General features: G+C 40.3%; 1 protein-coding gene across 1 annotated transcript in view; it reads left to right on the top strand.

The window, feature by feature from the left end:
* The first annotated feature begins 3,731 nt into the window (after window positions 1–3,731).
* Window positions 3,732–20,578, top strand: part of ABCC3 (ATP-binding cassette, sub-family C (CFTR/MRP), member 3) — a 35,344-nt gene continuing 18,497 nt past the window's right edge. Inside the window, exons 1-11 of the mRNA XM_009879697.1 lie at window positions 3,732–3,902; window positions 4,792–4,917; window positions 5,805–5,942; window positions 7,659–7,784; window positions 8,618–8,679; window positions 9,871–10,002; window positions 14,011–14,229; window positions 16,527–16,704; window positions 17,242–17,403; window positions 18,466–18,558; window positions 19,901–20,104. Of these exons, the coding sequence (XP_009877999.1) occupies window positions 3,882–3,902; window positions 4,792–4,917; window positions 5,805–5,942; window positions 7,659–7,784; window positions 8,618–8,679; window positions 9,871–10,002; window positions 14,011–14,229; window positions 16,527–16,704; window positions 17,242–17,403; window positions 18,466–18,558; window positions 19,901–20,104 (1,461 nt within the window). The 5' untranslated portion in view covers window positions 3,732–3,881. The remainder of the gene's footprint in view (window positions 3,903–4,791; window positions 4,918–5,804; window positions 5,943–7,658; window positions 7,785–8,617; window positions 8,680–9,870; window positions 10,003–14,010; window positions 14,230–16,526; window positions 16,705–17,241; window positions 17,404–18,465; window positions 18,559–19,900; window positions 20,105–20,578) is intronic.

The raw sequence follows: 20,578 nt of genomic DNA on the forward strand, positions 1-20,578 counted from the left end.
GCAGGCTGGTATTTCTGCAATGCTGTATGTCACCAGCAGAGCCTCCAACTTGATCCATGGTACTACATCCAAGGGAATGCTGGTGCTTACAAACAGTTGCCACAGAGCTCCTGGCGGTTTGGAGGAGCCATGGAGCACAGTGGGAGTCTGGATTAGGAAGAGGTCACAGATTACTGCCCGTAAGACTTGCTTGTGGGGAAGTGAGCTGACGTTAGTGTTAGCTGTGATGGATGCTCTGACTGCTAAAATTTCCCTGGGATGAGTTTCTTAGAGAAAGTGGTGTTTCCCAACATGTGCGGCTATTCTCCCTTGTGCAATACCTGTTGATGGGTCCCCCCCCCGGGCTCTGGGTTGCCGAGCCACCTGCAGAGTGTTTTCAGTGGGGTTTCATTGAAGGGGAACCTGAGACAGAGCTGTGATGCACTTAGGAAGGTGGGCGGCTCTCAGGACAGCACAGAGCCATGAGCCTGGGAACATGTGTACTATCCAACGTCAGCGTATTAGACTCCTTTCAGTAGCAAGTCCAAATGAAACCCTCAAATCCAGACAGCCCAAGGTGGGTGTTTTTGTCCTCAATCAGAATGGGACACAAAAAGCATTTAAAGTTGGTCTGCTTACCAGGAGAGAGTTCAGAATGTGGAAAGGTAAAGCCAGGTTAAAGCAGGAGCCTTAAAAATGTAGGAGCCAAAGAGCTGGTGTGTCCCTCCAGCCGTTGCTTCTTGTGTTTGTTCTCAGGGGTGGAGTCCCATAACTTTACTGCTGAATTGAAGGGTATTTAGCAATATTTAACAATGTTGGCTTTGTCAGGATAGATTGTATTGAGACTTCATGTCATGTTCTGACTCTCAAAATGAGTTGTTTAGGGTTGGAGTGGATGCTGGAATGTATACTGTCAGTGTGGTGATTTATAAAGCCATGAAGTGGAACTGCCAGCTCCATGAAAACAAATCCAGCTTGGTAAGAGATGTGGTAAAAAATGCAACTTTCAGATTCTCAATAATAGTAATGCATAGCAAAGTCCCCACTCCATGGCACATGGCAGGGCAGCATTACTCCACTGTGGTCCAGTCTTAGAGGAACAAGTAATTTGCACGGAATTACACTACTTAAAAATTTTTGGTACTGTGTATTCTAACAGGAACCCTCTCATAGTATTCAAGGATGGAAAGAGTCTGCTCTCAGAAAACACCAATTCATTGAAAGGGAAACTTTCTACAGAGACAGGTCTGGTCCAGGAAAGCTTGTTTATCTGGTCCAGGATGGAATTGAACCTGGGAAAATGTTCCCAAGATAGCCAGTAGTCAGGTTTGTCACCTTGGCTGAAGGAGAAACCTATGTTGGACATCCCCGTTTCCCACGTGCCATGGAAGTAGTAGACTCTTGTTGGTCAGCAGACGGGTGCTGCTTCTTGTACTTTCACATAGTTTTGGAAAGGTTCCACTTTTATTCTCAGGGATAATTCAATTGAATCTCAAAATCTTACGTGTTTTTTTAGGACAGAATTTTTGTTTTCTGGCCAGCTGTATTTATACATTCAGAAATGCAAGTCCTTTACCTTGTTTAAATAAGAGTTAATGAAAACCTTTAAATGGCTTGGCAGCCATACAGTCTGTGTCTTGGATACAATAGTCAGCTTGTGTTCAGTCCGAAGTTAATGGACATCTGGGGCAGTTTCTAGGTTGCTGTCAGACAGAAAGTCATTTCTGGACATTTTGGCCTTGTAGGAAAGGTTTAAATTAAGAGTGCTTCCTCCCGCCCCCAGTAACTTTTCCCTTTAACAGAATCATTGTTTTATTCTGTGCCCAGCTATTGCTATTCCCCCTCAGCTTTCCTTTTCCAGGATTTTTTCCAGCAAGCAAAAGGAGCACAATTGCAAACATGCTCAGGACATTGCTAAACCACATGTAATTTAAAGAGGAAATTAGTATTTTGTTGAATAAATGATAGTAGATAAGCTTCAGCTCCAGACTTCTAGAGGGCATCTCCTGCCCCAGGCAGGGTAGCTGCTAGAGCTGCTTTTCATGTTAGAGATGCTGAAATGTTTTGATGATGAGCCAAAAATGGGTGCTCTTTAAACGTTATCTTCCGTTCTGGTGCCAGAGACCTGCTTGCTGGAGGAAAACACAGGAGTAGTTTGAATGTGAGGCTGGAGTTTTGTTTGGTTTTGATGTTGTGTTGGAATTGCAGTGTAATTGCCCCTGTGTTGTTGATTTGTGGCTGAAGTTTCCTCCAGGTCTGGACAAACCTGTTTTGGTAAATGGGAATGTTTTTATTCCCCTGGCCCACACTGGGTGCTTGCGTGCCTCAAAAAGAACCATTTCTCATCTGCAGAGGCACTAACTCTGCAGCATTAAAGGGTGCAGTCTAGATGCGCAGCTAATGGGTTTGTGCCACCCTTCACCACTGCCAGAGGTTTCATTGGTGCCAAAGCTGAAGTACTGAGTGACAGACTTGTCGCAGTTCAGCCAAAGCATCCTGCAACCTGCCAAGGCTTTGTAGTTTCATTATACTAGTGTGTATGTGGAGTGATGCATGTCCCTTCTGACAGATCATCACCGAGATCGAAAGATTGTCAGTACATTGTGGCTCTTCTTTTCTCTTAAAATCAACCATGGCTTTCAGCATTCAGTCTCTTTTGTGTTGGTAAAGAAAAGCAGGGCTGGAAATACTTTTGAAGAATTCATATTCAGACTAGTCAGTCATTCATTTGTAAGAGGTGGGGAGAAGTGGCTTGGCATAACTGCAGCATACTTGTACTGAGAGCTCATATCCAAAAATAATTAGGTACAAGTAAATGATTCTAGTGCAGAGACAAGGCGTGTTTGAACCACAGATATCTTAGTTTTATCATCTGCTTGTTAATGATAGTACAACAAAGTAATTTTACATTTCCTGCAAGTAAGAATTTATCTACCACATTTAAGATGACACATCAGATGGTGAAATGCAAGTTGTGAATTTCCAGTAGGTTTGATTAAAACCAAGTTCCCTTCAACTGTACTGAAATTTCTATTTTAGTTTGAACTTGTGTAACTGTGTCTTTGCACGTGGTGCATTCAAATCCTTAGGTACAAGTTGCATATGTGAATTGTGGTGTCCAAGGTCACAGATGGAAAGCATTGCTTGCAGTGTTTGCAAGAAAACCCATATTCCTACCTTCATGTACAATAAATTTCTTTTAACTTCCTTTAGAATAAGGCAGTAATTATAGTTGGAGGCATATGAATAAGAAGGACAAAATTTTAGTCGTAAATGGAAGGGGTTTCCCAGGTCAGCATACAGTTGATCTGAATCTGATAATTTTCTCTAGTGCTGGACATGCTTGCTGGATGAGTTCTCAAGTCGAGGATTTTGCCTCAAGAGCTTTGTTTAGCAGTTACACTCCAGGCTGGGAATAGCTGAGAAATGAGAATCGGCACCTATAACCAAGGCTTAGCAAAGACAGAAACACAAGGGGTTTGTCTGCTGCGGAATGTATGTCCAGCTCTGAGATACAGGAGGGCAGAAGTCTGTCTTTCTAGGTTTTGCCCAGTATTTAAAACTGTACTTAGCCCTTTTACTATAGCAGATTAACCACAAGTAGTTGGGATAGGTATTTTTTAAAAGCTTTTACTAAGGCCGTTTGCTAACTGTAGCAGAATTTGGATGCAACTTCTTCAAGCAAATGTTCCAATTGGCAGTGCTTCTGCTTCTCTATTAATAAATGTCTCATCTGTTTTTTTCAGGATTCAAATCTTTCAATACACACTGATAATCCAGATCTGACACCATGTTTCCAGAATACCATCCTAGCGTGGATCCCTAGCATTTATCTGTGGAGTGCCTTACCCTTTTATCTTCTCTACCTAAAGCACGACAAAAGAGGGTACATTGTGCTTTCCATGTTGAGCAGATTCAAGACGGTAAGATCTTCCTGCAGTTTTGAGTTTGTTAGCATTAGTTCAGTATCCAAGTAAGTACCGCAGTAGGGTTTAAACAAAATTCCCTCTAATTTATGGGGGAACTGAAGAACTTGCTTGGAAACAGCAGTGTGCCTACAGATTTCTGAGGAAGGATACCAAAGGATAGCTCATCTGTAAAAGAATCCATCTTGTGAGCCCACCTTTCTGGGTAGGGAGAGGAGTTGACTGCTCGGCAGAAGAGAGTTCACCCCTTTGTTAAGCCAAAAACGATGCTGCTTCACCCTTATTTAACCTTTAAATCACTGAAAGCTGCAAAACAAAGACCTTAAGGTATGTCTAGTGAGAATTCCATCTCATTGTGAAAGTAAACACGAGAAGGTGTTTTTTCAAGCCACTCTACCTACCCAATAGCTATGTGATTTCATCTGCATCTTGTGCTTAAGAGATGGTTGGTGTCAACAGCACCTCTGGTTTATAAATGGCTATGTCTAAGGAAAGTGATCGAGTTACTTCCCGTAGGCCAGGAGAGAACTGGGGGTATTCCTGGAGAAAAATTCCAGGCTTCTGCTTCAGGACATGTCTGCCTTTAATCTGTCTCCCCCCTGTGTTTCCAATCAAAACTGAGGGGAAAAAAACGAGGTAAATATATATTAGTCTTTCTCCTGGTTGTGTTCGCAAATCCCTTGGAAAGCAGTTGAGACAGGATCCTTGGTTTGAGTGCAGTGGGATGGCTCCATTAGCCTGACTGCAGCTGATCAACACAGCAGTGGTGTTCTGTTTACACAGCTTTGTCTTGCTGGGAATCTGTGAATCCTAACGGTTTTGCTGGCCCTCTGACTGCCCCTGGAGATGAGTTTATCAAATGCTATTTCTGTTTGACTACTTTCAGCTGTTCGGTGTCCTGCTGTGGTGCGTGAGCTGGGCAGATCTCTTCTACTCTTTCCACGAGCTCCTGCAAAACAGAACGCCTCCACCAGTCTATTTTGTAACTCCATTGATCGTTGGCATCACTGTGGTTCGTACCAGTTTCTGTTTATTGTGACCAATAAGAATAATTCTTTCTTAGACAGATGAAGGAGGAAAACGGTTCCTTTGCGTTCATTGCCTTGTCCTGTACTCTTTTAACTGAACTATTAGTACTTGTATTACAGAAGCAAATTTTGTTTACCAAAAAGACTGCAGTTACAGATATCTCTGTCATGTAGATTCAGCTATGTAAATTAAAATCTTTATAATGGAGAGAATTTTCTACGTCCCACCTTGCTCTCATCTGTTTCTCCAGGCTTGTGATCCAGGTATGGAGAGAATTTGGATATGACTTTGCCTAAACAGGGAGATATGATAGAGCATGGCTTGTGCATTGTTCAGTATCATATTGGACTTTGTAAAACTGTGTCTCTTATCTGGTGGTTGTTCCTCCATTAAGCAGAAACCAAATTTGCTGTGGCTGGGATGACAAACAGGTTTGTGGCTGTTGTATGAAAAATGGAGCGGTAAAATTTGCTCATTAAGTTTTGAACTCCCTTGGTTAGATTCTTTTAAAGTCTTATTTTCTAGACAAGTCATGATTGTCCATCTGGACTGAAGAAATGACAGCTTTTATATTTGTTTAAAATGTTTGTAGCTAATATTTAATTTTGCCTAGCCCTAGGTGCAAAGTCTGTTCTAAAATTGAATTCTGGAGATGAGGCTCTGAAAACAGTAAAAAAAATTCATAAAGTTATTCACTGCTTTCCTTAGGGGACGTCTTGCCATTGACTTCTGTGAAGTTATGATGGGGCCTTGTTTCAAAGAGGTCCTGTTGTCGATGATGATGACTGTAATAGCTGCCAACTTAGTGTGTGAATAGGGGCAACAGTGGGACGGGATTGTGTTCACGTGTTCCTGTATTTACTTTTACAGCTGTTAGCTACGTTGCTTATTCAATATGAAAGGCTGAGAGGAGTTCAGTCCTCCGGAGTGCTCATTATCTTCTGGTTTTTGTCTGTGCTCTGTGCCGTGGGGCCTTTCCGGTCTAAGATCATGACTACAACAGCACAGGTAAGATGCCATCCTTGTTAGCACTTGGAGAACAGGAAATGTAGCATTAACATCTCTGTGAAGAGAATGAATCACCGAGTTTGGAGTCAGATCTGAGCCCAGCTTTTGCCAGAGAGAAAGCGAAGTTTAGTTCTGTTGCCTTGACTCAGACTCATGTAACTTGAAGGGAACTGGGATTTCTCATGCAATGTCAAAACGCAGATTTTGCTTAGCCCAAAGCGATACTGGAAACCTGATAGACATGTGAGGGCTGTGCCAACACTGTATAACTATTAGAACAGACTCTTTTTTCTTTCTTTCTTTTTTTTTTTTTTCCCTTCCCTTTTGCAGCTCCCTTCCCCTGCCATGCTTAAACAGGGATGAGTAGTAATTGGAGATGATGCGTTTTCTTGTGTAAAGTTCCTTTTTTGCTTAGGCAGCTTGGCCAAATTATACAGCTCCATAGGCTTTCTTTTGTCAGTGCCTGATGTGCTGAGGACAGCATTTTAACTCCAGCCGTGGCTGTAAATAGAGAACAGAAAGTTGGAGGGAGAGGAAAGAAACCTGGGCTGTTATGATTCCTGTTTGAAAACATAGCAGGTTCTCCCACAGTAAGAAGTTGTTATGTTTCTCACAGAAACAAATTTCACTAAGTAGGGCAAAGCAGATTTTCAGTGATTAGATCATCAAAGGCTAGGAGTGAAAAGGAGTGTTTGAAAACCATTAAGGTGATTGCTTCTCCTCAGTGAAATCAGTGTTGATTCTGTTTGGTGATATTTTTCTTTATACTTACTTTTTTGTAACTATTAACAGCATTATCCTTTTAGCAAGGATTTTGTTATACCAGGCTGTTGTAAATATTCCAGCGGAGATTGAATCAAACCTTAAATGCCAGTCTGTGCAGAACTTCTTCACAAAATAGCTGCAATCCTGGTGAGACCCTTTCAAACACTACTTAGTCAATTTTCAAACTGCAGTAACGGTGAATAAGTACAAATATTGGACTATCAGTGTTTGAATCCTTAATCAACTTAAAATCGTGTGTGCAGAGCCTTAGAAAGGGTATGGGTGATATTTCTCCTGTTTCTGCAATTGCCAAGTACCAAATATTCTTTCTTTTGCACTTAAGGTTTAAATGTTTTAAGTGAACAATCGGAGCGTTCACAACTACATTAGGGTATGAAAGAGCTGTATAAGGGACATACCCTCACAGCAGGAAGTTTGAAGTCAACTGCAGATGAGTACGAAAGGGAATATCTCTAGAGCAGATGGAACTGTTATTATGCAACACGGTGGTTTTTTTGCAGCTTCTTCTGAAAGTATTTAACACTGACTGCTTGTCAGTGACAAGGTACTAAAGTAAATGGATGTTCTCTGATCTGCGTTGATGGTTCCTATGCTTAAGACATGATCTTGCAAGAACCCCTGGAGGTAATTTAAAAGGATGTCATGTAGCCCCAAATCCAGAGGGTGTCTGCATGCAGCGAAGATGTAGAAGCACTTCGAACTTGACATAATTTAATGAAAAGCTTGAAGATAAGCATGTTCCTAGGCAGGTTACAGAGTACGTGCATACTTTTGCAAAGTAATTCCTGCTAGCAAATACTTTGCAGTATTCAACTGTAGAGGAAGAAAGGAATTGCCAAAAGAAGCTGTGAAAAAATCAGTATGTGTGTGTTGGGGGAGCTGGGAAGTACAATAAAAACAATAATTTACTGTGTTTCTTTTTCCCTCTAGGGCCGTGTTAATGAAAGGTTCAGGTTTACCACGTTTTACATCTACTTTGCTTTGATAATCATTGAGTTGATCCTTTCATGTTTTAAAGAAAAGCCTCCATTTTTTTCCCCTGTTAATACAGATCCGGTAAGTATTTTTACTTTGCTTTGTTTGCATTTTACTATATTATGTTTTGAGGCTATATCATGTTTTGATAGTTCTGCTGAGAATACTCGTTATTGAAAACAGCTTTGGATTGTCATTGATATTGCAGTAGTTAAGTGACCCCCTTACAAAACACTGGATATGGAGATTAATATTGGGGTTTGAAGCCTTTTTCCATTATATGTGCCATCAGTAATGACTGGAAGCTATGTAGTGAGAGCAGCTCTCCTACTTGCTGCTTCACAGCAGTTTAAGTTACATTTATGAATGTTGAAGTGTAATATTAATTATTTCAAGAGCGATTTTTGTGGAGATGGTGGTGTACTTGCTTGACATTCATTTAGAGTTAGCTGAAGTCTATAAGGGTTTTCTTAATAAACGAGTTCTATATGTGTTGAGAATAGATACGGAAAACCATTATTAACAGAAGATATTAGTGGTGTCACAGGTTAAATTTCTTCTCCAATTCATAAAATGGTCTTTCTAATTGGATTTATGTTTGAACGAAGCTGAGGCAGAAGTTGAGTTCATTTCTTAAAATGAACATTTCAGAAACTGTACAATGACATTTCACTTCGTATACTGCCTTTAAATCACACTTATGTAAAACGATTTTTAAAGATAGAAGGAGCTCTGCATGACATGTGAAATGAAAGAAATAGATTTTATATCTCGTTAGGACATAGGTACATACATGTAATATACCATATAATATACCAAAACTGACCAAAATAGACTGTCGTCTTATTAAAGTAATGGTAAATATCTTGCTTTATTTATTTTGGGTTTTTTTTCCTCCCATAATTTTACTGTAGAATCCATGTCCGGAGTTAACTTCAGGCTTCCTGTCAAGATTGACGTTTTGGTGGTTTACAAGGTGAGCTTCTCTTCTCAAGCTGTTGGACAGCTGACAACCCCAAACTCTACTTGTGATAGGTGTTGTACACAGCAATACAGACATTTTTTCTCAGTAAGTAGCTGATGTTGAATGCTCTTTCATCCACAGTGGTGTCAGCACTTCTAGCAATTGCCTTTCTAGAAACAGCTTTCAGAGTGCTCATACTGCCCAAACTTCTTCTCTGAAGAGCAGTGGCAACAATTGTGGCATGAATAATAGGGTATACAGTCTGGTTGTGCTTATCGCATGCTGGAGTATAACCTAAACCAAGATGTAAGGCTGTGCTCCACAAGATTAATTGTGGCAACCTTTCGCCCACCTGAGAAAGCATTTTGTTTCCTGTTGAGGTTCATGGGTGAATGCATTTTTATAAGGACATTTTCTGTGTAAGAGGGAAAGTAAACTGGGTTATGTATACAAATGATTACCACCAACTGATACTGCTGTCAAAAGGCATGTGTATTAAAGATGCAAATTTGAGATTGGGTTTACTACTACTCCATCATACAGAAGTGGAAAAACTGTCAAAGGTCATATTGAAAACTGGTTTTTTAAGTAGTGGTTGAGGGTGTTGAGATCTTCATTCTTCTATCCATGTAACTTCATTGTCCTGGCAACAGCCCGGTTAAATGCTTTTTAATGAGAGAGTGAGATCTTTCTAAACTTCCAGAGTTTTGAACGTTCAGCTTCCCCATCGAGGTTCTTGGCAACTAGATGTTTGTATCCCTTGACAAAATTCCTCTCACAGTTGAGGAACTGTAGTTTTCAGAGAAATCTGATTTTCCTTTAACTTACATGAGCTTCACTTTTGCATTTCGTTCACCTCTGGCAGTTATTCCAGATAGACTTAGTTATTTTCACTTCTAAAGCTTTGCTGTTTTTGTTTAACACCACAGTTTCATTCAAATGCTTCTGGTAGTTGGCTTTTATTGTCCTTTTTTTTTCTGAAGTGATGTTTTCAATAAAATACATGTAATCAAAACTACACAATGTATTTTCCTTAATTGCAATCATCAATATAAGGAACAAAGGGAGATGGAGGTATAATTATCACCCTTTCTGTGGAGATGTATGTTCTTGCTTTAGATAACTTAATAGACCCAGAGTTACTAGCAATGCTTTAAGTACTATTAGCCAAACTGAATTGGAATGTTTTCTCCATATGTGCAGCATGGCAATTCTTGGTTACAAAAGGCCCCTCGAAGATAAAGATTTGTGGTCGCTGAATGAAGATGATACTTCAAAAATTATTGTACAACAACTAAGTAAAGAGTGGGACAAAGAAAAAGCAGAGTGCAAACAGTAAGTATACAAACAAGTCTGCGAACGGAGATTGATCTGAGTCGTTTCAACATTAATAAGCTACTCAGCCCTGAAAATGAGCCAACTAAAAATGGCACCAACCTCTTCAACCTATCTGTTCTTCATTAATATTAACAGTCAAATTTGCTTATTTTAATATGTCTAGGCAGAGGCAAGCAGGAGCCCTCTAGGGCTTGTGTACCACCTACACACTTTTTAACTAGGTGCTTAAAATCTACGTGGGCAGGTAGTGCCGTTTACCAAGTGGAGAAGGGCTGAAGATGCGTAAGCAGAAGGGATTGAGTTGGTTGGATTGTAGAAAATGAATGACTTCCATCACTGAGCTGGTAAATGTCTAACCCTGTAATTGCCTCCCTCCTTGGCATGTTAGCGCTCGACTTCTAGGCACCAGAAACCAAAAGGAATTCCTCATCGTCCCCATCATGAGTTTTTTGGCCTGATAACTATTTTTAGCCTTAAGGCTCTGAGCAGTGAGCAACTCTTCACTTCCTAGCAGTAAAGATAGGAAACTCAAAACACATGAAAGGCAGGAGGGGAAGAGACATCCCACTTTAAGAGCCGAGACCCCACTCCTGTTGCCTAGAAAGGTAGCAGCAAAATTCTGATGGAAATGGCATGAGGGTCAGAATTTGCATATAGTTACATCCATGCTGGAGAGGATATCCTTTTTATTGCATGTTCTGTGCTAATCTAATCTTAAGAAACTGTCTATTGTGCAACTGTATTTCCTTCTCCCACTGGTTAACGTCCAAAATGTTTCCAAGCAAATAGGTGTGATAATAGCGAGTTTCAAATGAAAAATGTCAATAAGGAGGAGGCCTGCACTTCCATTTCCTTTCATTGTGGAGATTTCTTCTCCATGTGGAGGCTTTCCTCTGTTCTCTTCTGTGCGTATCCTTGCCAAATTGGAAAGACCCTATTACGTGGTAATATTAGGAGAGAGTTGTAAGATCCTTGGCAAGGCTGGTTATGATGTGGAGAGTTCCACTTTGCAGCTAAAATTTGAAAGGTTTCCAGCGCTAACACCAGCAGCTTGTCCACTAGTGCTCTGTGTGTGCTGTGGTTTTGGGGGTTTTTTGTTTTCTTAATGTCTCTATTTTTACGGTGTGGAATAATGTGCATTGTCTGGGTTCTGGTCTTTTGCTGTGCAGACATAAATCTTGCTCCCTCAGGCTTTTATATAGTAGGAGCACAGCCATTGTGCAGAGGTGCCTAGGATCCAGGAAAACTTTTCCTAGGAAACCAGAAGCTGTGCCTGGAGTTTTGTCATGGGATTCATTGCATTTTGGAAATTATTCATACAAACCGGGGCCAGTTGGCAGTGAATTTAACCATAAATTCTGGCTTGTGTTTAGCTCAGGTAAAATTTTGTGGCAGCTATATTAATGATTCTAAGGTGGGGAAAAGAGCAAACCCAAAGCAAATCACTGTACTCCAGATTGCTGGGTTTCGCGTAACTCTAAAAGCTTCATGGCTCTGCTTATTCTTCTATTACAAGTACGTATTCTCGGTTACTTCATGTCAAATAACTTTAGTGGTAGTTGCTTGAGAGCTGTTGTAAATACTTTTTTTTTTTTTAAACTCTTCTCATTAAATCTGCTCTGAGCAAGGTTTTATGGCATTAAAAATGCTGTGTCAAGTTGTACATGTATTGAAAGTGCTATGGAAAATATTTGCAGTGTACATAGTAGTAATTTGTTTTAAAAAAACTTAATCAGTTGCAACTCTGGCATAGCTAAAGCTTTAAACTTATTTTATTATAATGACTATCACATTTCTATTGTTCCTAAACCAACAAAGCCTTTTTCACATTTTGCTTCACAGCTGTCTTACAAATTACTGTTAAATAATTGCTAATAATTCATTTGCTACTAATGAGTTACAGGAGAGATCAGTTTAGATTCAAGTTGTTACTATATAAAACAAAGCATGCAAAGAGTATTTTTCCTTTGCTTTTGCTCTCTTGGCATGTATGGCTGAAGTCTCTACTCACTCACTTTACTGATAAGTGCGGTTGCTTCTGAGAACTTTAGAGCTGTGCTGGTGGAGAAGAGAGCTGGAAGCTATTTTGCCTCATTTTTAGTTAGCTTCTGAGATTGTGCTTATGAAGACAAATTGAAGATGCAGAGCCTTGTCATCACTATTGGAAAGCTATGTGTTTTCCCATGAGATAATCAGCATCTATTATCTGCCCTGCTATAAATAATGGAAACTAAGCACATGCTTTTTGCTTTGATAAAAAACTGGGTGTGAGCAGTCCCACACACTTCTGAAAACCTGACCTCACCTAGCTACCCGTAGTAAACACTAGAAGAGTACTTTCTCCCTTTGGGATTTTTTGCTGTGAGAGAACTATTGCGTGGCTGTTAGGTCACTGTAATAAACATTTTTAATAGCACAAAGCCAGGGGCAAGTAGTCTTGTTTCTTCAAATCCTTCAATGAGTTTAACAGCCTGGTTGCCAGAAAAGTAAAGCTTTGCTCATAAACTCTCCAGGTTTGATCTGGAAGGACAAAGGCAACACTGTTTGTTCTTGTCTGGGGGGAAAAAAGAAAATGTCTGGTTTAGGTTCTCCCCCTGCCCTCAAACATTATTGCAAAGAAATTGGGATTTGCACATGCCTTTGTTTGAAAGGATGTGAACAAGTTTCTACCTGTGGACCTGAGCCACAGTGATCATTCTGAATGCTCACAGGCTGTTGGAATTAGTTGACTGTGCAGCCAGCCAGCTCCAAAAATGTGAACACTCTTTATGAGGAATCATAAATCCAACCTCACTTGGTAGTACTTACAAGTTATTTTTCAAATGCCTTCTTGTAAGTCTTCACTGTTCCTGAGGTCTCTCTTCCATCTGTCCTTTCTTATAAGGCTTATGTGCCCCAGACTAATTTCCTTCTCCCTGCTCCACCTGGACTTAACCTTCCTGGCTGACAGTCAGGAAATTGTTCTCTAGGTCCCATGGCCCCCAAGAAACAACAGCAATTTTGTATTTGATGGTAGAAAAGCTGCCAGGCTGCTCTTTGAGAGCAATTAATGGAGGAAATAATTTTCCAGAGCACCCCCTCTTTACTGATAGGCAACAGGAGTCAGGCACCGAGAAGTGATTCTAGAAAACCCATCTAGAGACCTGGAGAGCAGCATGGATCTGTTGGGTCCATTTTTCATCAGTCAGTCTCAACAGAGCTTTGCAGAAGAGGTCACTTTTGTTGGTTTATTTTGCAGATGGAGAAAGAGAGGCACAAAGTAAGAAAGGGATACAGCCAAACAGGGTTTAAATGCTTAAATTGTCATCTGAGTAAAATTTAGGCACCTAAACCCAAAGTTTCTGTCCTGGAAGAACCTTGGACAGCTGTGGCCCAGATCTCAGAGATGGTTCAGCTTTGGAGGTGCTATGGTTTGTACTCTTTCAAGTTTCCAGGAATGCAAAACTGTATTTTGAGAGGGCTGTGCCTGCTTCCTCTCTTAGCTTGGCATGTGATTCAATGCTTATCTCCCTGGAGGGATTCAGACTACTCTGAAAGCAGGTGTGTGATCAGATAAGGCTGAAGGTTTAGTACAGCTACTAATTGAATAACGAATACAGTCTAGGTGAGACTAGGACTAGGTGAGGGTGCCTTTTGTGGTATTTAAATACTAACTGTTAGAGGATTCCTTTACAAGAAATTGGAGATTCAAGGTCAGTTCTATCATCTGCCAAAGGAAGTTAAGCCTTCATCTCCTACTCCTTTGGGCTATGTTCTTATCCCATGGTGATTGATTTTCTGGCCTATGAAGTACACCTCATAAGTACTGCAGGAAAAGAAAAGAAAACAAGACTGTGTAGACAAGAGTGGCCTATCCCTGAGCGCATCTAGATCTTGTTGAAAGTCTTGCTGTTAATGAGCAGCAAAGAAAGGAGCAGAGTTTTTGATGGTAGTGCAGTGCTGTACACGTAGGGCAATGATATTCTCATTGTCAGTTGTCTCTAATTACTTATTTCATTCCCCTAGGAAAGAAGACGTGACGTACATGAAGAAATCTAACCATATGCTGAATCATGTTGGTGATGGTCCAGAAGAAGCAGAAGTTCTGATCAGAGACAAAAAGCACAATAGAAAGCCTTCCTTTCTCAAAGCTCTGTTGAGGACCTTCGGGCCATACTTCTTAATCGGCTCCTTCTTCAAGCTGATACAAGACCTACTTTCTTTCGTCAACCCTCAGCTGTTAAGGTTGGTTTACCATGCGAGTAGTTTCTCTGTGCAATCCCAGTGGAAGTTTGGCTTTGGCATGGAGTATTTATTTTTGAAATGCATGACTAGTTTCCCTCACAGTGCTGCATGTGTATGCTCCCCCACCTTCCCACTGAAATGCCATAAGACAGGAGTTCTTTATTGTGGACTAAGCTGTAAATTGGGCAAGCATCACTGAAATGCAAGATTCGTAAATCGCCCATCACCAACAGACAGCTTTGAATTACAAATTACCTGTTGCTCTGTGCAGCAGTCCAAACCAATTTCTCCCCTTTTCTAAAGGATTATTTGTGAAATCAAAGCAAAGTACTGCTTGCTCTGTACATCTGATACCCACATGTGTTAGTGGTGGCCGCAGCTGTAGCGTGACTTGATATACAAATGAAGCGTGATGCTCAAGTATGTGGTTCTTTGGCCGTGCTGCTATCATCTGGGAAAGATTTTGGACCATTAAGATGAGTTCATGTGTTCTTAGTTGTGCATAGCAATGAGAATGTGCAAGGCACAGTTGCAGTAAATTTCCATGTGAAATAAAATTACAGTTCTATTACCAAAAAAAAAAAAAAAAGGTGAGATCTTGACAAAAGTGGTATGTCCTCAAACTCTCCTTGGATGAGGAACACCTGTACCTCCCATCTCCAGGGGGACCAGTTGCCCAATCCATAAAGGAATTTGTATGATCTCCACGTTTTTTTTCTCTGTTAGTATTATTCTTAAAGTGAGAATTTCACCAGATAATCATTAACTAAGAAGAAAATAACAGTGGAAATACCAGCATTTCTATCAAACAATTGTCTTTTGTTACCAAATCAATGGAAAAGCACATAGTCCTGTTAATGCATGAGAGAGGAATGGAGTTTGGATGGAGGCCACAGGTGGATGTGGAGAAGGGGAGAAGAGAGGTCCCTGCTCCTGTATGAGTGGCTCTTAAAATAACGCCAATGTGGAGCTGTGTTCTGAGATCACATTGTTCTGTGGGTGGTTTGTGACATAACCAGAAATTTGCTAAAAAGAGGGTCCGACCCAGTATGGTGACATTTAATAGCTTACAGTCTGTCTTCTTCCACCTGCCTCCTCTTCACTAGGGACTCTGTCTTCCTTCTGAGAACACATTAAGTATAATCTATTCTGGGAATTTCTCAAATTTGCATAAATTCCTGGATATGTTGTCAGTGATATCTCAAGGCATATGATGGGGAATTTCTTCTCAAGTCTAAATTCCGGCAGTCTTGGGAAATGCACTGCTAGTGGTAAGAGAAAACGAAAAAGACATGGCTGTCTGGCAAGTTGCGCATAAGATAGTTTTATGTTACTAAAAAGATTGCTGAATCCCATGTGGGGACTACAAGGAAGAGTTTTTCCTGAAAATGTCCACTTACAGCGTGACTGAATGGTGCAGTGCAGAAGGAATATCTCTCTGGACTGAAAGAAGAAAAATGTAGCGACCTCATGCTTCTAACGCAAGGCTTTGGGGTCTGATTTGTAGTTTCCAGGTGTATTTTCCCTCCTGCTGGTTATTTGAACCATGGAGTCAAATCTCAGTTCTTCCCATATTTTGATAATTCAGTACTCTAGTCAGTAGTTTGAAATCACAAATGTGATTTTTGAGAACACTGGACATCGCCATGTGTTGTTCTGCTTGTTTGCTGTATGACAGTGTGCAGGTCTCGCAGGGAGAGCAGCTGTGTGTGCTAAGAAATGGCTTATTAATAAAAGATGATACAGCCAGTTTAATGGTACTACCATTTTACCAAAAAAGTAGGAGTGAAGAACTCTTTATGCATCCATCCAGGAGGATGTCTTTTAATCTGGATTTTATGTGGGAAAACACCCCAGGCAGAAGCACTCGGGTTGCTTGAAAAGGATTTGGGAAAGAAGCTGGTTTTGCCTGCTTTACTACACTGTCCTACTGTGTCCTATCATTCACCTCTTGCCCTGGGGGGCTGCCTAACAGAGCTCAGACAGTGAGCCGTGTGTTTAAATGCTGGATCTCGGGGGAAACTTAGAGTTTCTGGTCATATTTCATTTTCTACAGGCTCATTTGCAAATGGACTTTCCCACTGGCAAAGCCTAAGGTTTTGCTGTTGCATCTTTGCAATGTTTGAAATCGTAACTCAGCTTGCATCCTGGAGAGCTGTTTACTTTTTTGTGGTTAGAGAGAGGATGTGGCAGGATGCCATAGCTGAGAGAAGCTGTGTTATGTCCCATTAAACTCGCTATGTGTTTTTTATTTTTGTTTCTTTTTCCTTTTCCTTCCCTAATCTTCTGAAAAACAGTGTATTAATTGGCTTCATTAAGAACAAAGATGCACCAACCTGGTGGGGATTTTTGATTGCGACTTTGATGTTTATCTGTGCTGTGCTGCAGACACTCATACTTCACCAGCATTTCCAGTACTGCTTTGTTACTGGGATGAGGCTGAGAACTGGGATCACTGGAGTGATATACCGAAAGGTAAGACTGGAAGCATTTCATGGGCTGGAACACCAGTGTGTAAACCAGCAAGTGGCCTCAGTTCTCACATACTCAGAGGAGAGCAGGTGTATTGAAGAATAGCCTCCTGGAATAGAAAAGATTGTTTTTCGGGGTGAGTTTTTAGGAGTACCTCTATTGTACTTTACAGAATTTTCTAGTGATCAGCAACTTAATGTAGGTGTATTGCTAGGTCACATGCAAATATTGGTTCACTTTGAATATTCAGAACAGGGATCCAGGAGAATAGCGTGTTTGTGCTTATGAGTTGATTAGCTGCAACTAGGTTTTCCTCAGGATGCTACATACTGCTTGAGACAGAGGTGCTCACAAGCAAACCATTTCATGAAGTCTTGTTCTTTGGCGATTAGGAGTTGATGTAGGTGTGCATTATTTTATTCTTGTTGGAGAAGCACTTTCTCGGGGGCGTCTTGTTTTGCTAATAATTGAAGATTTCTTCTCTGTGTTTCTCCATACATGGCAAGTTTGTGAATCTACTCAATATCTCTTATTTCTCAGTCCTTAGTCATCACAAACTCAGCGAAGCGCTCATCTACTGTTGGAGAAATTGTCAACTTGATGTCAGTGGATGCCCAACGTTTCATGGACCTAGTGACTTTCCTGAACATGTTGTGGTCTGCACCACTCCAGATATTTCTAGCTTTGTATTTCCTCTGGCAGGTACAGACATTGACACATTTTTTCAGAATTTGTCTAAATGGTGTGCAAGCTTATTTTTTTGTTAATTTGACCCACGACTGCTTTTTTAGAAACTTATTGTTCTGCCTTGTAGTATAATGGCTTATACTGGTGTTCAGCTGGTATGCAAGATAAGGCATTTGAAGCAAAAGATAGCCTTGATGTCTCCTCTGTCCCTACCATGCTTTGATAGGATCAGTCTTGGACTCATCACAGTGTTCCCAGTAGTTGATACGAATGAGAGCTTGAGGGAAATGGTTTAAAAACCAAACTAAACGGAAAAAAACCTGGACATAGGAAGTGAAAGCTGCGTATGAAAATTATATCATGCCTTATAAAGAAGTTTTGTGCAAGTCAACATGAAACAAATCTCACCTGGAATAACTATAATTTTCTCTTTGCTACAGTGAAGTTGTTTCTGGTTTATTCCAGATTCAGTTTGAGCACTGGCTTTCATCCTTAAAATGTTTCTATGCAATTAATCTGTTCTACTGCATAAAACAGTAGCATCAACATAACCATATTGATTGAGACTTGAAAGCCATTAAGTTGCAGCAGCTTTCTATGAGTTACTGCTCCACTGGCAAGCTGAACTCTGGTAGCTAGCAGTCTGTGTGCTTTTACTCGCATTGAGGGTACCAGGTTACTTCAGTAATTACAGTTCCGTAGGTCAGAGAGAAGTCAAAGGAAAAATTCCTTCTGTGTGGCTTATTGTTCCCTTTCTACATTTGCTCAGTAGCTCTCTATTTGCATTAGTGCAAACTTATTTTCCCTTCCCACTGGAAACCACTTAACAGGTAGATCACAAAGCGCTCTGCTATCACCAGTACGAGCACAATAATAATTCAAGGTGGATGCTGTCATATTTTTCTGTCTCCTCCTCACAGTTGTTCTGTGGAATCAGAACACTTCGCTGGGAGGAGTTCAACTTGTCTATGTAAAACATACATTTCTCTCTCTCTAACCTCCTGTTGTTTAATGCTTACCATAGGGAACAGCAGCACTTGGGTACAACAACAACTTATGTTTTTTCTTTCAATCAAGACTTTAGGGCCTTCTGTGCTGGCGGGAGTTGCCGTGATGGTTTTACTTATCCCATTTAACTCTGCAATAGCAATGAAGACCAGAGCATTCCAGGTAAGGTGCCAGCAGAGAAGGTGCCGCTGCCTGAATTGGCAGCTGTGTTATGGGAAATGAAGGCATCAGTGGTAGTCTTGGCCATTAATGAGCTGCCATTTGCCCCAATTTACTTATGAGTAAGATTGTACTGATATATTTAATAACTGTATCCTCTCATATAGTTTTTTCCGTAGTGAATTGAATGCTATTTAAGGGAAAGGTGTGGCATTGAGTCAGTGGCTCTTCATACTGCTGGAGCAGCTTTGGGGATTAGCAAGAAGTTTCTTTGTCTCCGTATCCCTTCACCTGATAGCTTCTTCTAGGAGTGTCTCAAGAAAGGGCAAATAAATGCTGGTTTTTAAGCTGTGAATGACTGTTTTTTTCAGAGATGGTAACTGAAATCTGGCAGCTTGTTTTTTATGCTAATAGCCAGTGTTGATTTTCACAGCTACTGAGCTGGGCTAAATTTTAGTTATTATGTTAAAATAAAAGGATTCTTTATTCCTTTCTGTATAGTTTTAGTCGTCTCTAGTCAAGGAAGGCTGAAAAAAACAATATAATAGTGCCCTCTGGCTTTGTGCTAGAAAAATCTAGTAAGTGGCTTGTGCTGTGCAACCTGTCAGTGACTGTTTGGAAGATTTAAAAAAAAAATAATCAAGCTGTTGATGTAAAAAAGGTAAAAGTTGGAAAACTAATATAAATTATGACATTTAAGCACAGCCTTAGTAACAGAGTGGTATTATTACATGTCTTAAAGAGACATCCAGACTTCCCATTAAATCTCTTGAATGCTGACATGTTGGTATTAACATTCCTTTTCTCCCTTGCCCATTATAAGATGCTCAGAGCCGCATAACTTGGTGCGGATGTGTGTGAGTGCAGTTTTTCATTTTGTCTATACAGCTGAGCAAGGATTTGATTTTATTTTTTAAAGTAACTGAATGAAGCAGTGTATTCTAATGCATAAGAAAAAAATAAACTAGGAGTAACCAGTTTTCAAGGGATGCCCTAAGAAATACAGCTGTGCAAAAAGTCTGAAGAAATCAAAGGAAGAAAGGTAGTATTTTTGTGAAGTGCCTGAATCTTTCTTTAAGATGGTTTTGAAAATGTAATCCCTAACAGTGAAGGTGAGTAGAAAGATTTTATGCTCTGCTTTTCAGCCATTTTCTTTGACTTGTTTCTTTGGAGGTATAGACTTGCACTGTAAGTTTACTGATAACATTCTGGCTTTCTTTAATTACATTTTGCTTCCTCTTTAGAAATAGCCCAAGGACCATCACAGCTGTGAGACAACATGTTGAAAGCTCTCTTCTAGTCATTCCTGTGACACTCTTGTCTCCTGTGTTTACTAATAACCTAGGTAGAACAAATGCGATACAAAGACTCCCGCATTAAATTAATGAATGAGATTCTGGGTGGCATAAAGGTGCTGAAGCTGTATGCTTGGGAACCATCATTTTCAGAGAAAGTGTTGGAGATACGAAAGAATGAGCTCCGAGTTTTGAAAAAATCTGCCTATCTCAATTCTTTGTCCACCTTTGCATGGATCAGCGCACCGTTCCTGGTAAATTGACTTTGCATGACTTTCTGAGCTGTACAAGTACATCCTTGAAGGATAAGTGTGAAGCTTTGTGCTTGCTAAATGTACATAGGAATAAAATGTAAATATTTTTAAAAAAAAATTATTCACATGCTTTGAAGCAAAGTTCCCTGTTCTCTAGAGCCTTTTTGTTAATCGGTATTAAAGTATTTCTTGATAAAGCCTGCCAGTGGAAGCTGGGAGTAGCTGTCTCAGGAGAATTTCCAACCACTTCAAAGTACTTCCCATAACAAATTGAAACTAGAGTTTGAAACCTCGGAGATATTTGTGAATAGCAAAAAAAAAAAAATTTAATTGAGTCAGTCAGGACAATGTCTGTCAAGCTCTCATTTCTGCCTTTCGTGTTACAGTGCTCTGCTTGTTTTAGTGGGAGAGGGGGTTGTTAAATTATTCTACAACCTAAAAAAAGATTGATTTACTGAGGGGGGGGGGGGGGAG

This window comes from Charadrius vociferus, unplaced genomic scaffold, assembly GCF_000708025.1.
Source record: "Charadrius vociferus isolate BGI_N301 unplaced genomic scaffold, ASM70802v2 scaffold260, whole genome shotgun sequence".
Lineage (NCBI taxonomy): Eukaryota > Metazoa > Chordata > Aves > Charadriiformes > Charadriidae > Charadrius > Charadrius vociferus.